This window comes from Pristiophorus japonicus, chromosome 1 (assembly GCF_044704955.1).
Source record: "Pristiophorus japonicus isolate sPriJap1 chromosome 1, sPriJap1.hap1, whole genome shotgun sequence".
Classification (NCBI taxonomy): Eukaryota; Metazoa; Chordata; class Chondrichthyes; family Pristiophoridae; genus Pristiophorus; species Pristiophorus japonicus.
This window is the reverse complement of record NC_091977.1, coordinates 486,676,135-486,695,425: the sequence shown is the minus strand read 5'-3', so window position 1 is coordinate 486,695,425 and position 19,291 is coordinate 486,676,135. Positions and strand designations below refer to the sequence as shown.

At 42.6% G+C, this 19,291-nt stretch overlaps 1 protein-coding gene across 1 annotated transcript; it reads left to right on the top strand.

Annotated features, from left to right (window-relative positions):
* Positions 1 to 335: 335 nt before the first annotated feature.
* myd88 (MYD88 innate immune signal transduction adaptor) lies at positions 336 to 18,514 on the top strand. The gene is made up of 6 exons (XM_070895133.1): positions 336 to 449; positions 786 to 1,148; positions 10,882 to 10,983; positions 11,986 to 12,166; positions 13,527 to 13,618; positions 16,456 to 18,514. The coding sequence occupies exons 2-6, from the start codon at positions 812 to 814 to the stop codon at positions 16,608 to 16,610; spliced, it is 867 nt and encodes a 288-aa protein (XP_070751234.1). The 5' UTR covers positions 336 to 449; positions 786 to 811; the 3' UTR covers positions 16,611 to 18,514.
* The last annotated feature ends 777 nt before the right edge of the window (positions 18,515 to 19,291 follow it).

Sequence of the window (19,291 nt, the reverse complement as noted above, 5' to 3'; positions counted from 1 at the left end):
GAACTGCTGCAATCCATGTAGTGAATGTACTCCTGCTATGTTTTTAGATGGGGAGTTCCAGGATTTTGATCCAGCAACAAAAATACTTGCAATTTTTTCATGGTCTTTTTTACCTAATAAAAAAAAATCAATTGAGTGTTGAAAATTTCAATTGATCCACTTATGAAAAAAGTAACTTGGTATGTTTAAACGTACAGCCTTTCTTCCATCTTTAATATAACTTGAACCTTTTTGTTTTGCATTGTAGGTTAGACAACAAACCAAGCCGAATAATTAAATGATTGCTCAACACGGAAATGAACCATTTCTACTCCTCCCCAAGAACGTCACTTCCACGAACTGGAACAGATCAAGGAAATAACTTACGAGTTTAAAAAAATTAAGATCTTTCGATTCCTCTATTATAAACTCGAATTCATTTTAGGTCTTCGGAGAGAGGGCTTTGTTTGGTGTGTATTTTTTTTAAGCGTTGACGGTGGCAAAACTAAAAAGCAAGTTTAGTTCCTACTTAGAATGTATATTTCGCAGTACGTTTCTTTTATATTTTTAGAAAATCTAAAGAAAGGCTTTATTCTCGTCGTAAAATTGTGGGAGAAACTAAAGCAGGTTTAATTACCTATTTTTTAAAGTTCAGTAAAAAGTTTGTTTGACATTGGATTTTTGTTTAATGTGCTTTTTGTTCTGAGGTTTATGTGTGAGATAAGGTTGGGGAAATGTGCAATAATATTACCGGGAGAAAATAGCAAAATAAATTTTAATTGTAATTTTTGTCTACTTCTGTAAAGAATTCTGCGCAAATATTAGTCACAACATGGCAAGTTGTGAGAAGAAAAATGGTGAGACTGCGGATTCATTGGAGCCCATCGACTTCTTCTCCGTTCCCGTGATTGCCCTGAACTTCGGTGTGAGGAAGAAGCTGGCTCTGTTTCTCAATCCGACGAGTGTGGTGGCCGCGGACTGGACGGGGCTGGCCGAGGCGATGGGCTTTGAATATTTGGAGATTAGGAACTACGAGAGGTTAGGCAACCCCACCGGAAAACTGCTGGAAGATTGGCAAGGCAAGGAAGGCTCTTCCGTTGGCAGACTGCTGGAGCTACTCCAGAAGCTAGAACGGGATGACATCCTTGAAGACCTCAAACCATCTATTGGCGAGTCACTTGTTTTTTTTCTACAATAGCATATCGGGTTTATTTTTTCTAAAAACTCACTAGTATTATTGTTTCCCCCTTGGTGGAATACATTTGACCTCTTCCTTCCCTCGCTCGCTCCCTCCCTCGAGGTTGTTACCATTCCCAACGAACCAGTCACATTGAAAGAGGATTTAACCACCCTACATCTGGATGATCACAATGTGGGATGCATGCTGGTATTGGAGTGTCCCCCAGATCGGGGGGCACTTGATACTTGATCGAATGTTTATTGTGTTTCCCCCCCAAAAAAAAAGAGTTGCATGCTGGTATTGGAGGTCAGAGTGAATCGTAACTCAATTCAACTTAACAAGCCAATTGGGTTACGTTTATCTGACAAAGTCAATGCAAATATAAGGTTTTAAAGAGGTATATGAGAATGCTGTGGGGAAAGCAAATCTGGAGCACCACTTTAAAATAAACCTTGATTAGTAGGACACGAAGCACAGTTTAAAACTAGGGAAAGGTAAAGTTCTTGCTGGTTTGATTAGAAAGTATTTTGTACAGTTGATCGTGTGGAATTCACTCGGTAGGTTTATGAAGGTAGGAAACTTGGAATTATTACAAATAAGTATTTGGAGCATCTTTATTAATGGGTGAGCTAGGATTGTACAAATGGTCTTCCTCATTATTATCTTCTTGAGATTTTGGGTATTTGAAATCTGTATTTTGGTTACTCATTGGGTTGTGTTCTTGTCAGAATGGTAGGCTGAGGATTATGTATTAGTCTCCATGAGTGTGGGTTGAGGCAGGATGTTAGGAGTTGGGAAGATCTCTGGATCCTATACTGACCAACTTCATCATTGAATGGCAGAAGAGGCTCAATGGGCTGAATGACTTACTTTTCCTTATGCTCCTTTCAATAATCATCTGAGACTGACTCCAGATGGTCTTTGGAAGGAACTGGACTTGTATTATGCTGGCAACCTTCTCCCCTCCTCCTGAAAGTTTTGACTAGTGCTAAGGTACAACTCCATGGTTGCTGTAGCAATTGTATACCTGTTCCAACAACTATTCTTTATGTGGGTACAGTGGCTATGTTATTGACTAGTAATTCAGAGTCTTGGACTAATAATCCAGAGAGCATGCATTCAAATTCCACCATCGCAGTTTTTAAAAAAAGTTTAAAGGCAGTAGTATAAAAAATGACCATGAAACTGTTGATTTGTCATTAAAAGGGATCACAACTGGTTCACGTAATCCCTTTTATGGAAGGGAACATAAAAATCTAAAAATTAGAAGCAGGAGGCCATACGGCCCTTCAAGTCTGCTTTGTCATTCAATAAGATCATGATTGATCTTCAACCTCAACTCCACTTTCCCGCCCGATCCTCATATCTCTTGATTACCCTAGAGTCCAAAAATCTACCTATCTCAGCCTTGATTATGCTCAACGACTGAGCATCCACAGCCCTTGAGAATTCTAAAGATTCACAGCCCTCTAAGTGAAGAAATTCCTCCTCATCTCTGTCTTTAATGGCTGGCGCCTTATCCTGAGATTATGCCCCCTAGTTCTAGATTCTCCAGTCAAGGGAAATAACCTCTGAGCCTATACCCTGTCAATCCCCCTCAGAATCTTATATGTTTCAATGAGATCATCTCTCATTCTTCTAAAGAGAGCATAGGCCCGATCTACTCTATCTCTCAGGACAACCCTCTCATCCCCAGGATCAACCTTGTGAACCTTCATTACACTGTCTTGAAGGCATGTATGTTCTTTCTCAGATAAGGAGACCAAAACTGTGCAGAGTACTCCAGGTGTGGTCTCAATTTGGGTATAAAGATATCTCAGCAAAATGGGGGCACGAGTACAATTGTAGTAAGACTTCTTTACTCTTATATTCCAACCCCCCCCCCCGCAATAAAGGCCAACATGCTATTTGTCTTCCTAATTGCTTACTGTACCTGAGTGCTAACTTTCCTGTACGAGGACACCTAAATCTCTCTGAACATCAAAATTTAATAGTTTCTCAACATTTAAAATATTCTGTTTTTCTATTGCTACCAAAAGTGAAACCAGCAGCCCTTCCCCGGTCTGGCCCATGTGACTCCAGTACCGCACCAACATGGTTGACTTTTAACTGTCCTCTGAAGTAGCCTATCCAATCCTTTCCGAGAAGACGGCTCACCACTACCACTTCAGGGCAACTGGGATAGGCCACATCCTAAGAATGAATAATAAAGCATGCCAGCGGAGAGTTGAACATTTGTAAAACATTTAATTTAGAGCTCTACAACCTGTGGAGTTCTGGTTTGTGAAATGTTTATTATCTCAGAACGGCCTGTATGATCATAGATTATACATCTGCTGCAATATATTTGAGTCGGTGTTGCTCACTTTCCCTTTGTGGTCTGTGTCTTGGGGGTAGTATTCGAGTAACAAGAGTTGTGTTTCAGTGCAGTAATTACAGACTCTACATTCACAAAATGTCCAAGAGATATCGCAGTCATTTTCTTGTCAATGCAGTTCAATATTTTTGGGGGTGTAATTCTGGTGTTGATCTAATTTGAGGAATGAGTTTTAAGTTTCCGTTCCCTTCTTGCGGTTTGAGCAGAAGTAAGGTCACCTGACTGCACTTTTTCATGAGAAACGAGATTGTTTCAAGTCTGAGAAATAGAAAGTAATTTACTGCAATTTTGGTTCCACAGAATGCTATCTTTACAGTAGAATCTCAAACTCCCGGTGGGTGTCTGCACACCAAATTGAGTAGTGGTGGAACTTCCATCCGATTGTCAATTCCATAATGTCCTAACTACTGGAGATGGGTCAATTACATAAAGGGAAAGTTACCCCCATCATTCACAGTGGTTTATGTTCATTCTCCGGCTGTAGGTGTCGCTGGCCAGGTTGGCACTTATTGCACAGTTGCCCATGTGAAGATGGTGATGGGCCATCTTCTTGAACTGCTGCAGTGGTAAAAGCTTTCCCATTGTGTTAGGTCAAGAGTACGAGGAATTCGACCCAGTGACTATGAAGGAGCGGTGATAAAATCCAAGTCAGGGTGGTGTGTGACTTGAATGGGAAATTGGAGTTGATGGTGTTCCCACGCACCTGCTGCCCTTATCCTTCCAGGTGGTAGAGGTTGAGGGTTTGGGAAGTGCTGTTGAAGAAGCCTTGATGAGTAGCTGCAGTGCAACTACAACACACTGGGATAACGTCCACCCATGGGGGTGACCCAGGAATACTGGAGCCAAATCCTGCTGCTCCATCGGGGTGGCGGTGGGGCTGTCAAGGATAGAAGAAATACTTTGAAACTTCCAGGAGATCCATGTTATGGGCTCCACTTCAGCTACTGTACAGCAAGTGTTCCTGCATTGTGCAAGCATATCAGTGGAATTTCTGGCAGGAGACTTCATTGTGCGAGAGTCTCACCTCTCACAATGGAAACATCCGCCAAACATTCGTCCCCTTCCACAGTCAAAATTTTACATTGTGGTTAGAAAAGAGCTGAGAAATGGCTGAAACAAGGAACCTACCCCTCCCCCAATCCCCCATCCCCCATCCCCTGCAAATTCCTCTTCTACCACTTCACTCTTGATTTTCACGCTAAAACTTTTTTGAGTTGACAACGAAAAGCAAAAAGGTTATAACGTACATATGGGCTGAAATGAGTAGATACGCCATGGAGCACAGTGGTGCTGGGGTGAGAGGGGAATGTTGTTTTTTTTAAAATTTGCCAATGGGATGTGGGCATCGCTGTTAAAACCAGCATTTATTGCCGTCCCTTACTTGCCCTTGACTGTGGTGATGAGCTGCCTTTTTGAACTTCTGCAGTCCGTATGGTGAAGGCACTCCCACAGTGCTGTTAGGTAGAGTGTTTCAGGAATTTGATCCAGTGACAAAAGAACGGCAGTATATTTTCAAATCAATATGGTATATGAATTGGAGGGGAACTTGGAGGTGTTGGTGTTTGCATACACCTATTGCCCTTAGCACTGTAGGTAGTAGAGGTTGCAGATTTGAGAGGTGCTGTCGAAGAAGCCTTCTCTAGTTGCTTCAGTACATCTTGTAGATGGTACACACTGCAACCACGATGTGCTGGTGGTGGAGAGAGTGAATGTTGAAGGTGGTGGATGGGGTGACTTCAAGCGGTTTGCTTTTGTCCTGGATGGTGTTGAGCTTCTTTAGTATTGTTGGAGCTGCACTCGTCCAGGCAAGTGGAAAGTATTCCATTACACTCCTGACTTGTGCCTTGTAAGTGATGGAAAAGCTTTGGGGAGTCAGGAGGCAAGTCACTTGCTGCAGAATACACAGCCTCTGACAACTTGTAGCCACAGTATATATGTGGCTGGTCCAGTTAAATTTCTGTTCAATGGCGAGCCCCCCCCCACCGTCCCCCTATAATGTTAGTGGGAGATTCAACGATGGTAATGCTGGCCTTCATGTTGGCCTTCATAGCGAGAGGATTTGACTATAGGAGCAGGTAGATCTTACTGCAGTTGTACAGGGCCTTGGTGAGGCCACACCTTGAATATTGTGTACAGTTTTGGTCTCCTAATCTGAGGAAGGACATTCTTGCTATTGAGGGAGTGCAGCGAAGGTTCAACAGACTGATTCCCGGGATGGCAGGACTGACATATGAAGAAAGACTGAATCGACTAGGCTTATATTCACTGAAATTTAGAAGAATGGGAGGAGATTTCATAGAAACATATCAAATTCTGACGGGATTGCACGGGTTAGATGCAGGAAGAATGCTCCTGATGTTGGGGGAGTCCAGAACCAGGGGTCACAGTCTAAAGATAGGGGGTAAGCCATTTAGGACCGAGATGAGGAGAAACTTCTTCACTCAGAATTGTGAACCTGTGGAATTCTCTACCACAGAAAGTTGTTGAGGCCAGTTCATTAGATACATTCAAAAGGGAGTTAGATGTGGCCCTTACGGCGAAAGGGATCAAGGTGTATGGAGAGAAAGCAGGAATGGGGTACTGAAGTTGCATGATCAGCCATGATCATATTGAATGGTGGTGTGAGCTCGAAGGGCCAAATGGCCTACTCCTGCACCTATTTTCTATGTTTCTATGCCATTGAATGTCAAATGAGGATGAGTAAATGAGTAGGGTGATGTTTGCAAAGGTGTCTAATGTTTATGGAAGAAAAAAATGGAGAGAACTTGCATTTATATCTAGGGCAGATTTGATGAAAGAACTAGAGAGACTTGCTTTGGGACGCTTCACTATGTTAAAGGTGCTACATAAATACATTTGTTGTTATGTCGCTTAGAAATTCCCAAATAATTTCACGTACAATGGACTACTTTCATATGCAGGCAGTCATTTTCCATACAGCATGATCCCACAAACAACAATGACATGAATGACATGTTAACTTATTTTTGGTGGTGTTGGTTGAAGAAGGGCTGTTGATCAAGACAGAGGGGAAAAAATTCCCCTCTTCAAAATGTGCCATGTGGCCTTTAATGTCCACCGGGACAGGAGTACAAGTCCTGGGTTTAACATCTTCTCTGCAGAGCTGCCCCTCCAACAATGCCGCACCCATTGTTTCTGCACCTTAGATTATGTGCTCAAGTGGGACTCGAGCTCCTCACTTTCTGGCTCTGAGGCGAGAGTGCCACCAATTGAGATGAGCTGATTTGCTAATAGGACATTTTGTCACCCCATTTTATAAGGTTTCACAATGTAAACTCAAAACTTGCTGCCTCAAAGTCTCTAACTGGGGATTTTGAAGATGATTATTCCCCTTAATGGCCCTGTCCCACACCAGTGAATGTGATCAACTCAATGACTTACTGTAAAGCTTTTAAAAGACCAGAGAATTTTAATATTCTTTGGGAACTTTCTACTTCTTCAGTTCTAGTACTAATTATCAGGAGAAGGAAGTGAATCTTAAAGTTGCAGTCCTCGTTTCACAATTCTGCTGCAAGGCTAGTTTCCCTCAGCTGTCACAGCCATCAGAATCCCTGTATGATCACATGCAAGCTCATTGGGCCATTTTATAAATACATAATGTATTGCATGTAGAGTTTACTTCAGATTCCACTATTAACATTCATCTGGGTAAGATTTTCAAGAATGTTTCCCTTGCGCTGCGAGACAGGACCGAAAACATTTGATGGATGATCCCCTCCACCCCAGCCTTCAATTTTGTATGCTCTTATGCTCCTCCTCTCTTCTGTTGTGTTTCCCTCTCCTCACCTCCCCCTTCACCATCACTCTAATTTCCTCCAGACCTGCAACCCTCTGAGAACTGTTCCTCTGACTCTGACTCTGGTCTCTTGTACAGCCCCCTCCCCCTGCCATCATCCACTCCCTTTGCCTCACCATTGGCGGCTGAACCTTCAGGCGTCTAGGCTTTACAATCTGGAATTCTCTCCCTAAACCTCTTCACATCCCTTGACCCACCTCTTTGACTAAGCTTTCAATTGCTACTCCTAATATCGCCTTTTTTGGTTTGGCATCCATTTTATATGATTATATTTCTATAAAGTGCCTTAGGATGTATTCCTACATTAACTGAGCTATGTGAAAGTAGGTTGTTGTATGTGCGCATGTGTGCGAGAGACAAAGAGAGAATATACTGTTCATATGTGCGTGAGGAGGAATATATTAAGACTAGATTTATGTGATTGAGAAAATATGCCACATCTTTGAGAGGAATTATATAGCCGAGCATTGTAAATAATGTTTCTAGAAGCATACATTATCAAATGTTATTTGTAAAAGTTGTTTAAATTTGAGAATAGTGAGAGAATGTCAACCAAATCACCTGAAAAGAAGCATGAATTCTATAATGTCAGCACACTGAAATAAAGCCATGCAAAGGAGATAGTGTAGCAGGTATTAAACAGCGTGAGAGCAAGACATTTAATGTACTGTCTGTTAGAGCTGTGAGGTTCCCAGAAATGAAGAGGAAATTTTAACATTTTGATTGATGTTCCAGAACACCAGACTCCAGCAGAGTAGTTTAAACCCTCTCCCACAATGCTGCATTAAATTTAAAATGGCTCAACTCTTGAGTAAATTCACTGTAGCACATATCAGGAATATCCCCACTTTGATTCCTGGTCTGTGCTGAGTTGGCTGACCTTCGTTAGGGCAATTTGCAATTGGCCTCTATCCTTGGATAGTGAGGGGAAAATTCAACCAGGGCCCGGCTCCTTCTACCTAGTCCCCCCTGCTGAAAAGCACAGATTGCAGATATCAGGTAACTATAGGATCAGGCTTGGTTTTAATACCTTGTCCCATTCCTTCACCATCCCACGTCTGGTTGAATAGTCAAGGCTCACCCATGAAGAATAGGTATTTGGATGAAGGAGAGGGAGCTGCTGATGCCTCCATCAAAACATACATCAAAAATTAGGCCAGGATTCCTGCGCTTTGCAGCAGATAGCTTTAAAGAGCAGGTGTGCAGACACCTGGTGAAGATGAGCTAAAGCTTGGCTTTAATACCTTCCCTACAGAAACATCCAGTTTGACCAGTTTACGTCTCGTGCAAGGAGTAACACCGAATCAGCAATCTCGCACTGGAGTGTCTGCTTAGATTATGTGCTCAAGTTCTGGAATGGGACTCCAACCCACAACCATATGACTCAAGGGTGAGAATGCTGTCAAATGACCGAGGTGATGCTAAGGATAGGAGTGGAGAACTCACTTCACAGAAAGTTTCCCTGAAATCACTTAATGCTGTGCAATTTACCTCAGTAGAATTGTAATACTGCCCACAAAGGAGAATCTATGTTGATGATGCAGTTGGCAATCTCTGAAGGTGATCGGACCGGATGTCTTTTCCATTGCTGCTTGGACTATGCTAGTCTTGTGGCTGCAGAGTAGTCCTGTGGAGTAATTCAAAATGGCATGCTGACTGAAGGGCTGCCAGACTGTCTTTACACCTGGAGGACAATGTAGGGTAGCAACCAACATGGACCACCTTGCCCTCACAGCTGGTGAATAATAAACCAAGACAAATGGAGAAAAGTGGAAGAACTTGGGAAATCGAGGTGGTGGTGGAGGGTGGCGGTGAAGAGCTGTGAGGAACAGGATAATCTACAGCTCTTTGACCTCAGCCATCTTTTATAGAGGGAAATAAGTTACGTAACAGGATCGAGAAAGTAAACCCAGAACTGTACTTGGGCAGCAGAACAAGCGGGCATAGTGTAGTGATTGTGTTATTAAACTAGTAATCCAGAGGTCTTGAGAACGTGAGGTCAAATCCCACCATGGCAGTTTACAAACAATACGGAAATGCAGAGCTAGGATCAGTAAAAGTAACCATGAAACTGTCAGATTGTTGTAAATATCCAACTGGTACATTAATGTTCTGTTAGGGAAGGAAACCTGCCATCCTTAGCTGGTCTGTAACTCGTGTCCCATATGACTGGTTGACTGTCAAACCACTCCGTTGAAACAAAACAGAACCAACCTGCAGAGGTTCAAGGTGAAGATCCACACCACCTCTTCAGGACAGTTTTTTTTTTAACTCAAAAGAGTAGAACAAATTGGTAGGAATGGTGGTTGAAACGGAAGATGGTAGGGTTGGTATTCTGGAAGGATGAGATCAGATGCACAGCAGATTGGGATGAAGGAGGTCTCATTTTAAGGGTAAGGTAAGCATCAGCTCCCCGAGGATTGTTGGATATCTGAGCATTGCGTTTTAATATTTCTCACTGCAGAAAAAGCTGGCAGCCTGTTGTGGGAGGGGCCCAGGTACTTTTTCACATTTGACTCGAACTCCACATCTGATGGGCGGGGGTGGTCTGGGGCTTTACAATGGCCAGGATAAGGCAACGCATCACAGGTAATGGGCAAAGATGGAGGTCCATTGTTAAGCAATGTGAACTGGTCAGTGATCAAGCTATTACCCTGGAATGATATAACCCCGAGAGGCAGGAAACCAGAACAATAGAAAGCCATTAAGCCCCAGACCGGTTGGAACAAAAACCCCATCACTGGTATACACATGGGCTGACAGAAGCCTCGAAACAAGGAAAACTTTATTGGGTCAGAAGAAGCAAACAAACAAGATCCTTGAAACAAGGACAAAACTTTATTTGGCCAGAAAAGGCAAACAGACTTTGGATATAAAAGGTGGCCGCATGGCCAAAGCGTTCTCTTTTGCTCTTGCTTGCTTCATCTCTACAAGGACCGAGCACTCTGTCTGGGATGGAGAGAAGAAACCATAAACAGTATGGAATCAGAAGAGACACGTTTTCACCAGGAGAAGCAGCAAGTAAGCCAATGAATCGGTGAGCATCAGCCTGCCCATACATCTTTAAGATCACAGCCACTGTGTGAGGAGGTGCCATGTGTTCTCCCAACGAAGTCTTAGAAGGGTTTTAGTGGGGAGGTTTTGCTGCAAGGACCATAAGGGTATGCCCAGCCGGTCGGTACAGATTCGGGGGTACACTGTGGATCCGAGCAGAGGGTTTAGACATTGGGTACTTCGTGATAGGGGCGTTTAGACAAGCCAGGGTATTGGCTTGTACTAATCGCCACTGTATTTACTTGTAGTTTTGCTGTGTTGAGGTAGCTTTAATAAAGCATTGAAGGTTGAGGCCGAGGTATTTGTCCGTGACACATTCATCTGTTCAATACAGTAATCACTCCCAGGTCTAGAACTATTGAAACGTGGGGGTGCATTGAAAACACTGAAGGGAAATCACTTACAGTAAATAGCATGAATTCAAAAATGTGCATCTGCATTTAAAATAATATAATCTGCCTTCATTCTTTACAGAAGTGGACTGTAGACTGTACCTCAACAAACCTCTTCAGGTGCCATCAGTGGATAGTAGTGGGCCCAAGACTCAAGCAATTACAATAAGAGATGACCCCACAGGTAATCTGCAGAACAAGATTTAGTACACACACATACAGCTGGGAATAATACTTTAGATATTCCTTCAATGTTTGGTGATAACTTCTAATTTGGGAGAGTATGACCATGCCTGGTTGATTCCCAATCTAATTTCTCCTCCCTGTGGGAAGTGTTATTTCCCCCCCCCCCCCCCATCCCCTGGCCTGGGTAAGACGAGGAACTCAAAGCACGTGAAGGCACGGGGGCTTCAATGCTGAGCTTGAAATAGAAGGCCAGCTATACAGAGCGATCATCAATGAAGAACCCCCAACCTTAATCCACCCAAGGTTGAATAAGGACTGTGACCCTAACCATTGGGATCACCTTGTTTTAAAACCCAGCCTAACTGAACACTGCCACAAGACCAAACTGATTGGTTCAATTCTTAAATATTCAGTACAGCCTGCTCACTACTACAGTCTATGTTTACACAATATACTTTATAAAATGTAAGGGTAAATTCAGTGCTCCCATCAGGAAGCCACTTGAAGGGAGCACAGGTTAGGGAATCAACTCTACAGTTTTGTAGTCCAGTCTCTGACCCCCGCTCCCAATGAAAGCAACTCCCGCTGGGAGCATAGGTTCAGTGAATTTACCCTCTGCATCACCAACATAAAGATTAATCAAGGAAGGATTGCGGCAACATTAAAAATAGAGAGTAGCAGGACATGTGCTTAATGCTAGAACAGTAGGAATAACATGTAAGGAGGCCAGTGTATCTCAGTATATGGAGGTTCAGGAACATAGGAATTACTAGATTAAAAAAGATCCACATCTATCTAGTTCCTCTTCTATCATCCTGGTTATCGGAATGATACAGCAATAATGGGGTTCCTGACTAATCCTAACAATCAATCTCTATCAATTGTGCTACAACAGATCCAGATATGAGGTGAGGAAACCACAATGGTGGAGTGCTTTAAGAAGCATGGTAGGGTACCATGTAGTAGGTGATGTATCAATAAATGCTCTGTTGTCTGGCAGGAGCTGCGCCTGAGTTCTTCGATGCCTTCATTTGCTATTGTCAAGCCGACATCGAGTTTGTCCATGAGATGATCAAGCAGCTCGAGCAGTCAGAGTCCAAACTGAAATTGTGTGTATTTGATCGTGATGTGCTGCCGGGGTCATGCGTCTGGACCATCTCCAGCGAGCTCATAGAGAAAAGGTATTTGGAGATGGGCGAGGCGGGATTTGAAACTGTGGCATGTCTCTGGGATAACGGGCATGCAGCAGCTGAGAGTTTTACTCCGCGTTGTCTGTGCTAACCTCTTGTTCCCAATAATTTGCAACATGATTAGGGAAGGGCATTCAATATGTATCATGGGAACATGTTCTTGAGGTCCATCTCCCTTGCTTTCGACCATCCTTGTAGAAGAATAATACAATGATGATGGAATTGCTGACTAATCATAGCAATTAGTTTCTAACAATTATTCTCCAACAGACCCAGATTTGAGGTGAGGAAAACTGCCACTGGTGGAAAGCTTTGGAAACAAAGTCATCTGTTCCTCCAAAGAATGGTACACTTACCACCTATCAGGCCTCTTAGCTAGGTATCCGACAGCAAGGCTTAGAACTTAAAAGGTTCTAACTTGCCTTCTGACACCTCGTACAAGACTCTTAGTCACATGTGAGCCTTAACCAAGCCTTGGGAGGTTACTCAAAACCCAGGAGGATCACAACCAAGCCTAATTCTAGCTTCTCCTAATGTTCCCAGCAGGGATCACTGCATATTGATCCGGAGCAGAACCCCGTGCCAATTTATCTTTCCTCCCTGGGGCCAAGAGTTGCTACAGTTACTCCTACAGTTGCTTGTCCTGAGAACGACTAACGTAACAGACCGGGGATCGAAATAAGGATCTTTCTGTATGGCTCGGGTGCCAGGTGGATAAGCTCGCTGAGCTGTGACTCGAGCTTTGACTGCCTCTCACCTTCCTAACTTTGTCAGTTTTCATATAGTGGATTGAGATGAGATGGAGGACACTCTCCTTCAGGGGAGGATGGTTTATTAGCACGATTACCCCAGACATGTATCTTCCATCAATCAAGGAAACTCATCAGTGGCAAAAATGGAGGACTTTCCAGCTCTGATTTCCCATCCATCAGTCCCTGACTTAAGGAGAAAATATGGGCAGGTGCAATACCAAGGGTAAGTGGGGACCTGTAGGTCACTCTGGATAATGAGTTAGGATGGGCTGAATCTGCCTATTTGAGATTTGGAATCAAGCCAATGCCTTTACTGCCAGTTGCAAACCCATCTCATTTAAGTACTTTTCAATCCGCAATGATATTAAGTTATCCAACTCCAGTATTCCATATCCTTCTGTAGATGATCATTTCACACTTGTCAACAAACTACCCTTATTCAATTGAGCACATTTGTAAAGAAACTTTTTCTAAGCTGAAATCTACATCATCAGACAAAAAGATCAAAAGTAATAATTAAAATATTAAACAAGAATGAGATGAATTACCAATTGTCCAACTGAAACCTCATGGCTTCTCTGTTTCATCTTTAATGACAGATGTAAAAGGATGGTGGTGATAATCTCTGACGACTATTTGATCAGCGATGATTGTGATTTTCAAACCAAGTTCGCTCTGAGTCTCAGTCCAGGTAAAGCAACAATGTACTGTAAGAACATAAGAAATAGGAGCAGGAGTAAGCCAGTTGGCCCCTCGAGCCTGCTCCACCATTCAATAAGATCATGGCTGATCTGATCATGGACTTGGCTCCACTTTTCTGCACGCTCCCCATAACCCTTTACTCCCTTTATCACTCAAAAATCTGTCTATCTTTGCCTTAAATATATTCAATGACCCAGCCTCCACAGCTCTCTGGGGCAGAGTATTCCATAGATTTACAACCCACTGAGAAGAAATTTCTCCTCATCTCAGTTTTACATGGCGGCCCCTTATTCTAAGACTACGTCCCCTAGTTTTAGTTTCTCCTATGAGTGGAAATATCCTCTCTGCATCCATCCTGTCGAGTCCCCTCATTATCTTATAAGTTTCAATACGATCACCTCTCATTCTTCTGAACTCCAATATGTATAGGCCTAATCAACCTATCCTCATAAGTCATCTCTGGAATCAACCTAGTGAACTTTTTCTGAACAGCCTCCAATGTAAGTATATCCTTTCTTAAATACAGAGACCAAATCTGTACGCAGTATTCCAGGTGTGGCCTCACCAATAAATACCCTGGACAGTTGTAGCAGGACTTCTCTGCTTTTATACTCTATTCCCTTTCAATGGAGGTCAACATTCCATCTGCCTTCCTGATTACTTGCTGTACCTGCATACCCACTTTTTGAGTTTCATGCACAAGGACCCCCAGGTCCCTCTGTACTGCAGCACTTTGCAATTTTTCTCCATTTAAATTATAATTTGCTTTTCTATTATTTCTGCCAAAGTGGATAATCTCACATATTCCCACGTTATATTCCATCTGCCAAATTTTTGCCCACTCACTTAGCCTGTCTATATCCCTTTGCAGATTTTTTGTGTCCTCCTCACAATTTGCTTTCCCACCCATCTTTGTATCATCAGCAAACTTAGCAACATTGCACTCGGTTCCTTCATCTAAGTCATTAATATAGATTGTAAATAGTTGAGAACCCAGTACCGATCCCTGCGGAACCCCACCAGCCAACTGGAAAATTACCCATTTATCCCGACTCTCTGTTTTGTTAGTTAGCCAATCTTCTATCCATCCTAATATATTACCCCCAACCCTGTGAACTTTTATCTTCTACAGTAACCACTTATGTGGTACCTTATCGAATGCCTTCTGGAAATCCAAATACACCACATCCACTGGTTCCCCCTTATCCACCATCCTCAAAGAACTCCAGAAAATTTGTCAAACATGATTTCCCTTTCATAAAGCCATGCTGACTCTGCTTGATTGAATCATGCTTTTCCAAATGTCCTGCTATTGCTTCCTTAATAATGGATGCCAACATTTTCCCAATGACAGATGTTAGGCTAACTGGTCTATAGTTTTCTGCTTTTTGTCTGCCTCCTTTTTTAAATAGGGGCATTACATTTGCAATAGGTGTTACATTTGCAATCGGGGTGTTCCATTTGCAATAGACTATCTTCTACTCTAACTCATTCTTTTATATGTTCTAGTGTTCCTCATCTCCCTCCATCTTCCCTTCCTACAGGCTTTACCTCCACTTTGTGATTCATCTCATTTTCATTCCTACTTTTTTCAACCTATGTGATCTCTTGCTGTAGCCTTACACTGGGGTTTCTCAATGTTTCTATCTCTTTGTGTAATGTGACCCTGATGAGTTTTATTGCTTTTTTTTTTAAGTGATTTTTCACAGCCTTTGTGACTTCACAAAGTTTTGCTGTTTTTTACCTATGATCACTCACCCACTGAGCTCTCAATTGCACTGTGTCACAGTGCAGCGGTAATGACTGAAGTCCTGGCAAGCCGCCTTTCCACCCCCACTCCCGTCTGAATGAAGAGTTGAGTCTTCCTCAGCCCCAGTGTGACTCACTTGCTGAAGGCCACTATTGGAGCAGCAGAGGCCTTCCAGCAGTTCAAGCTTGCTGGAAGAGGGTGGAAAAGTGCTTATTTTTGGTGGGGGGGGGGTTCCTCACTGCTCACTGCTCTGCAGGGTGTGGTACTGAGCTATATAAAAAGAAATTGTTATGTATGCAACACCTTGTAACCAGCATTCTACTGCCCCCAGAGGGCGCATCTGTTGGAGTCCCAAGGGATCTCTTGGGAGCACTGCATATAAGCAGGCCTCCCATGCTGTGCCAGCATTCTGGAGTCAGAATAAAGAGACTAAGGTCACACTTACTCAAGTCTACAGTACTCAGTCACGTTGCTTTATTTGAGACATAACAGAAATGGTTGCAGTTCTTGATCACTACTCATTGACACCAGCTCGAACGTTCCCATTTAATAAAGATTTGGCGAAGATGGGATCGGGATTGGCTGTGATGCCACGCTCCTTCAAATGACCTGCTGACGTCTATTGTCTAGGCTCGCACTTAAATGCTGAGTTAGTAGTTGATAGCTTAAAAGGAAGTTGCATCGCAGGATTTTTTTTCTCGTGCAAAGCGTCTTAAGGATATAGACTGCTTTACTAGTGTGGTGATCAAAACTAAAGGAATGACACTTGAGGGAATTAGATAAGCACTTGAAGAAAAATATTAAAAGATTTTGGAGAAAGAGTAGAGAAATGGAATTAGTAGACAGCTGTGCTGGCAATAGGAATGATTGGGTGAATGACCTTCTATGAAGAATCATTTGTTGGGGTTGGGTGATACCACAGGACTTCTGATGTTTGTGGAAGCACATTCTACCCAAGTCAGTGCCTTTCGTGTGTGTGGGGAGGGGATGGGGGGAGAAAGAAAGGGATGTGAGGGAGAAAATTTGAAGTAGGGTGGGAAATTTTAAGGCTGATGTATTGATTTCTGATTCAATAGGTGCCCGAGACAAGCGCCTGATCCCCGTCAAGTACAAACGGATCAAGAGGGAATTTCCTAGCATTCTCCGGCACATTACGCTCTGTGATTACACAAATCCAAGCACCAAAGGATGGTTCTGGAAGAGGCTCGCTAAGGCGCTCGCTCAACCCTGAGAGGAGAACCTAAAGAGGGAACGGAAGTACTCTAGGTGGTTGGTGTCATTTATATTGTAAGGAAGAGGATAGTATGGGGATTCTACCACAAGCTGACTCCATTGGACTGTACCGAATGACCAGCTCCAGGGTCTTGACTATGCCGTGCTCTCTTTAGTGTTAAAAGGATTAGGTCTCTTCTCACTGGGGCAAAATTTAAATTAAAAGAGAAAAAGTTTCTGAACAATTTCAAGGATGCAGTCGAGATCACCAAGTTGAGAAGGTGCAGAACTATTGATAAATTATAACTTTTTTCAGCTAGTTATTAGTCTCCACAGAAGCCCATCACCATGTTTGAGTCTATAAGTTAAGCTAATAAAAAGTCTGTAGTCACGTGCAGATTTTCTGTTTGCCCAGATGTGTTATCGTCGATCCCAAAGAGACCATGTCTACTTCTTCCTTTCACCCCACTCTGTCACCTGGGAGGCTAGTCCTGAGTTGGTTATGTGACAACTGGTATTATGAAACTTGTTTTGGGATCTGAACCATTGACCATGTTGGAGATGTCCCTATTGGCCCCATGGTAACGTGACACTCAAGCTGCAGACAAGTTTGTAAAATCTCATTCATTGTGAGTTCCAAGTCTGTTGATCAAATTCTGTCCAGCCACTGCTTGATGATGTCAAACCATGATCTCCTTGGCTCCCACTTAATTTCTTCCCTTTTGCATTCGCTCTTCAAAAGTGGTATGTGTAAGCCCCCAGCTGGTGTCATAAACTGCATTACTGAAGTGGGACAGTGTGTCAACTCGCTTTAGGACAAATGCACAAATATTGTAATGGTTATCTTAATGGACTGTTAATTCTGGACTAATAATCCAGGGAATTATTTCAAATCTGAGTTTCTTTTTTTCTAGAAAAGAAGAGTGACCTGATAGAGGTTTTTAAGATTATTAAAGGGTGCGAAAAGGTAGACTTAGAGAAAATGTTTCCACTTGTGGGGGTACCCAAAACTAGAGGTCATAAATATAAGATAGTCGCCAATAAATCCAATAGGAAATTCAAGTGAATCTTCTTTGCCCAATGAGTGGTAAGAATGTGGAACTTGCCACCACAAGAGGTAGTTGAGGTGCATAGCATAGGTGCACATGAGGGAAAAGGAATAGAAGGATATGTTGATATGGTTAAATGAAGAGGGGTAGGAGGGGACTCATATGGAGCATAAATGCCCCCATAGACCAGTTGGGCTGAGTGGCCTGTTTCTGACCTGAAGACTCTGAGCAACTTTATGTAAATCTCACCATGGTACTTTGAGCATTTGTGTTCTGTTTTGAAAAAATATCTAGAAAATAGCTGGTATTAGTGCAAGTGACCATAAAGCTGTAGGATTGTTGTAGAAACCCAACTGATTCATTTAAGTCCTTTTGGGGAAGGAAACCTGCTATCCTTGCCAATCTGGCCTATTTGTAACTCCAGTCCCACACCAATGTGGCTGACTCTTAACTGCCCTCTGAAGTGACCTAGCAAGCCATTCAGTTGTATCAAACCGCTATCAGCGGTTCAAGAAGGTGGTTCACAACCATCTTCTCAGGGAACCTAGGAATGGGCATACAATGCAGGCCCCGCCAGTGATTCCAACATTCTGAGAATGAAAAAATTGGTACTTGTAGGAGAACATGTTACGGACAACAATTGGTGCTTTGTCAGTGTTGTCAACATTCTGAGAACTATCTAGAAAAGTGGGCCTTTTTTCTTCCTCTGTGGGTATAACTTTCAATTTAACTTCTGTAATGGTTTTGTAACTTTTTTCTCTGGTTATACATATTTTTAGTAAAATTATGACTTTTTTCATTTACATTTTGGTTTTTTTATTCTATGTGAAATGCCAATTGTAAAATAATTCAATAAATGTTTTATAACAATTTAGTTTCAGGTGTTTCCAGTGGTTGATGTGATCATTGTGGTTGGTTTTCATCAGTGATAAAATGTGTTGCATCTGCACAAAGCACTCATTTTAAATGTTAGATTCAAACTGTACTTGGTCTCTTTCTTTCTTTTCTCCCGACTTAAAAAAAAATACAGCACCACAGAAGCACTGTGTACGATTCTGAATGCTACAACCTATTGGTTCCCAGTGACTCTAAAGGAGAGCTGGCTGATTCGCATTGATTGAGGGATGAGCTGGAATTAATTGAGAGGGAGTGATGTTCAGGCCAGAAACACTTGACTGTTTTCATCAACGGATTATATAATGAAGACCGTGAAAGAAAAATGTTACATTTACATAGCACCTTTCACAAGCTCAGGATACCCAAAGTGCTTCACAGTCAATGAAGGACTTTTGCAGTGTAGTCACTACATTGTAATATAGGGAACCGCAGCAGCCAATTTACATGTAGCAAGATGCCACAAACCACAATGAGACATGGGGCTAGATTTTCCACTTTTGTGCTTATCGCCCAAAAATAGGCGTTTATTTCCGGTGTGGGCGGTAAAAAAGGGTTTTCAGATCGCCGGCTTCTCGTCCATTCTTAAAGCACCTAGTCTCCATTTTGGGCGTTACCGCGAGCGATATGAAATGGGTGGCAGCATTAAATTTTTTTGACCTTCTGCCATAAAGTGCCGCCATCCTTGGCAACAGCATGGCAACGCTCGATTCCCACGATTCAGGAGGTCAAGGGTCATCATGACCTGTACAGAAGA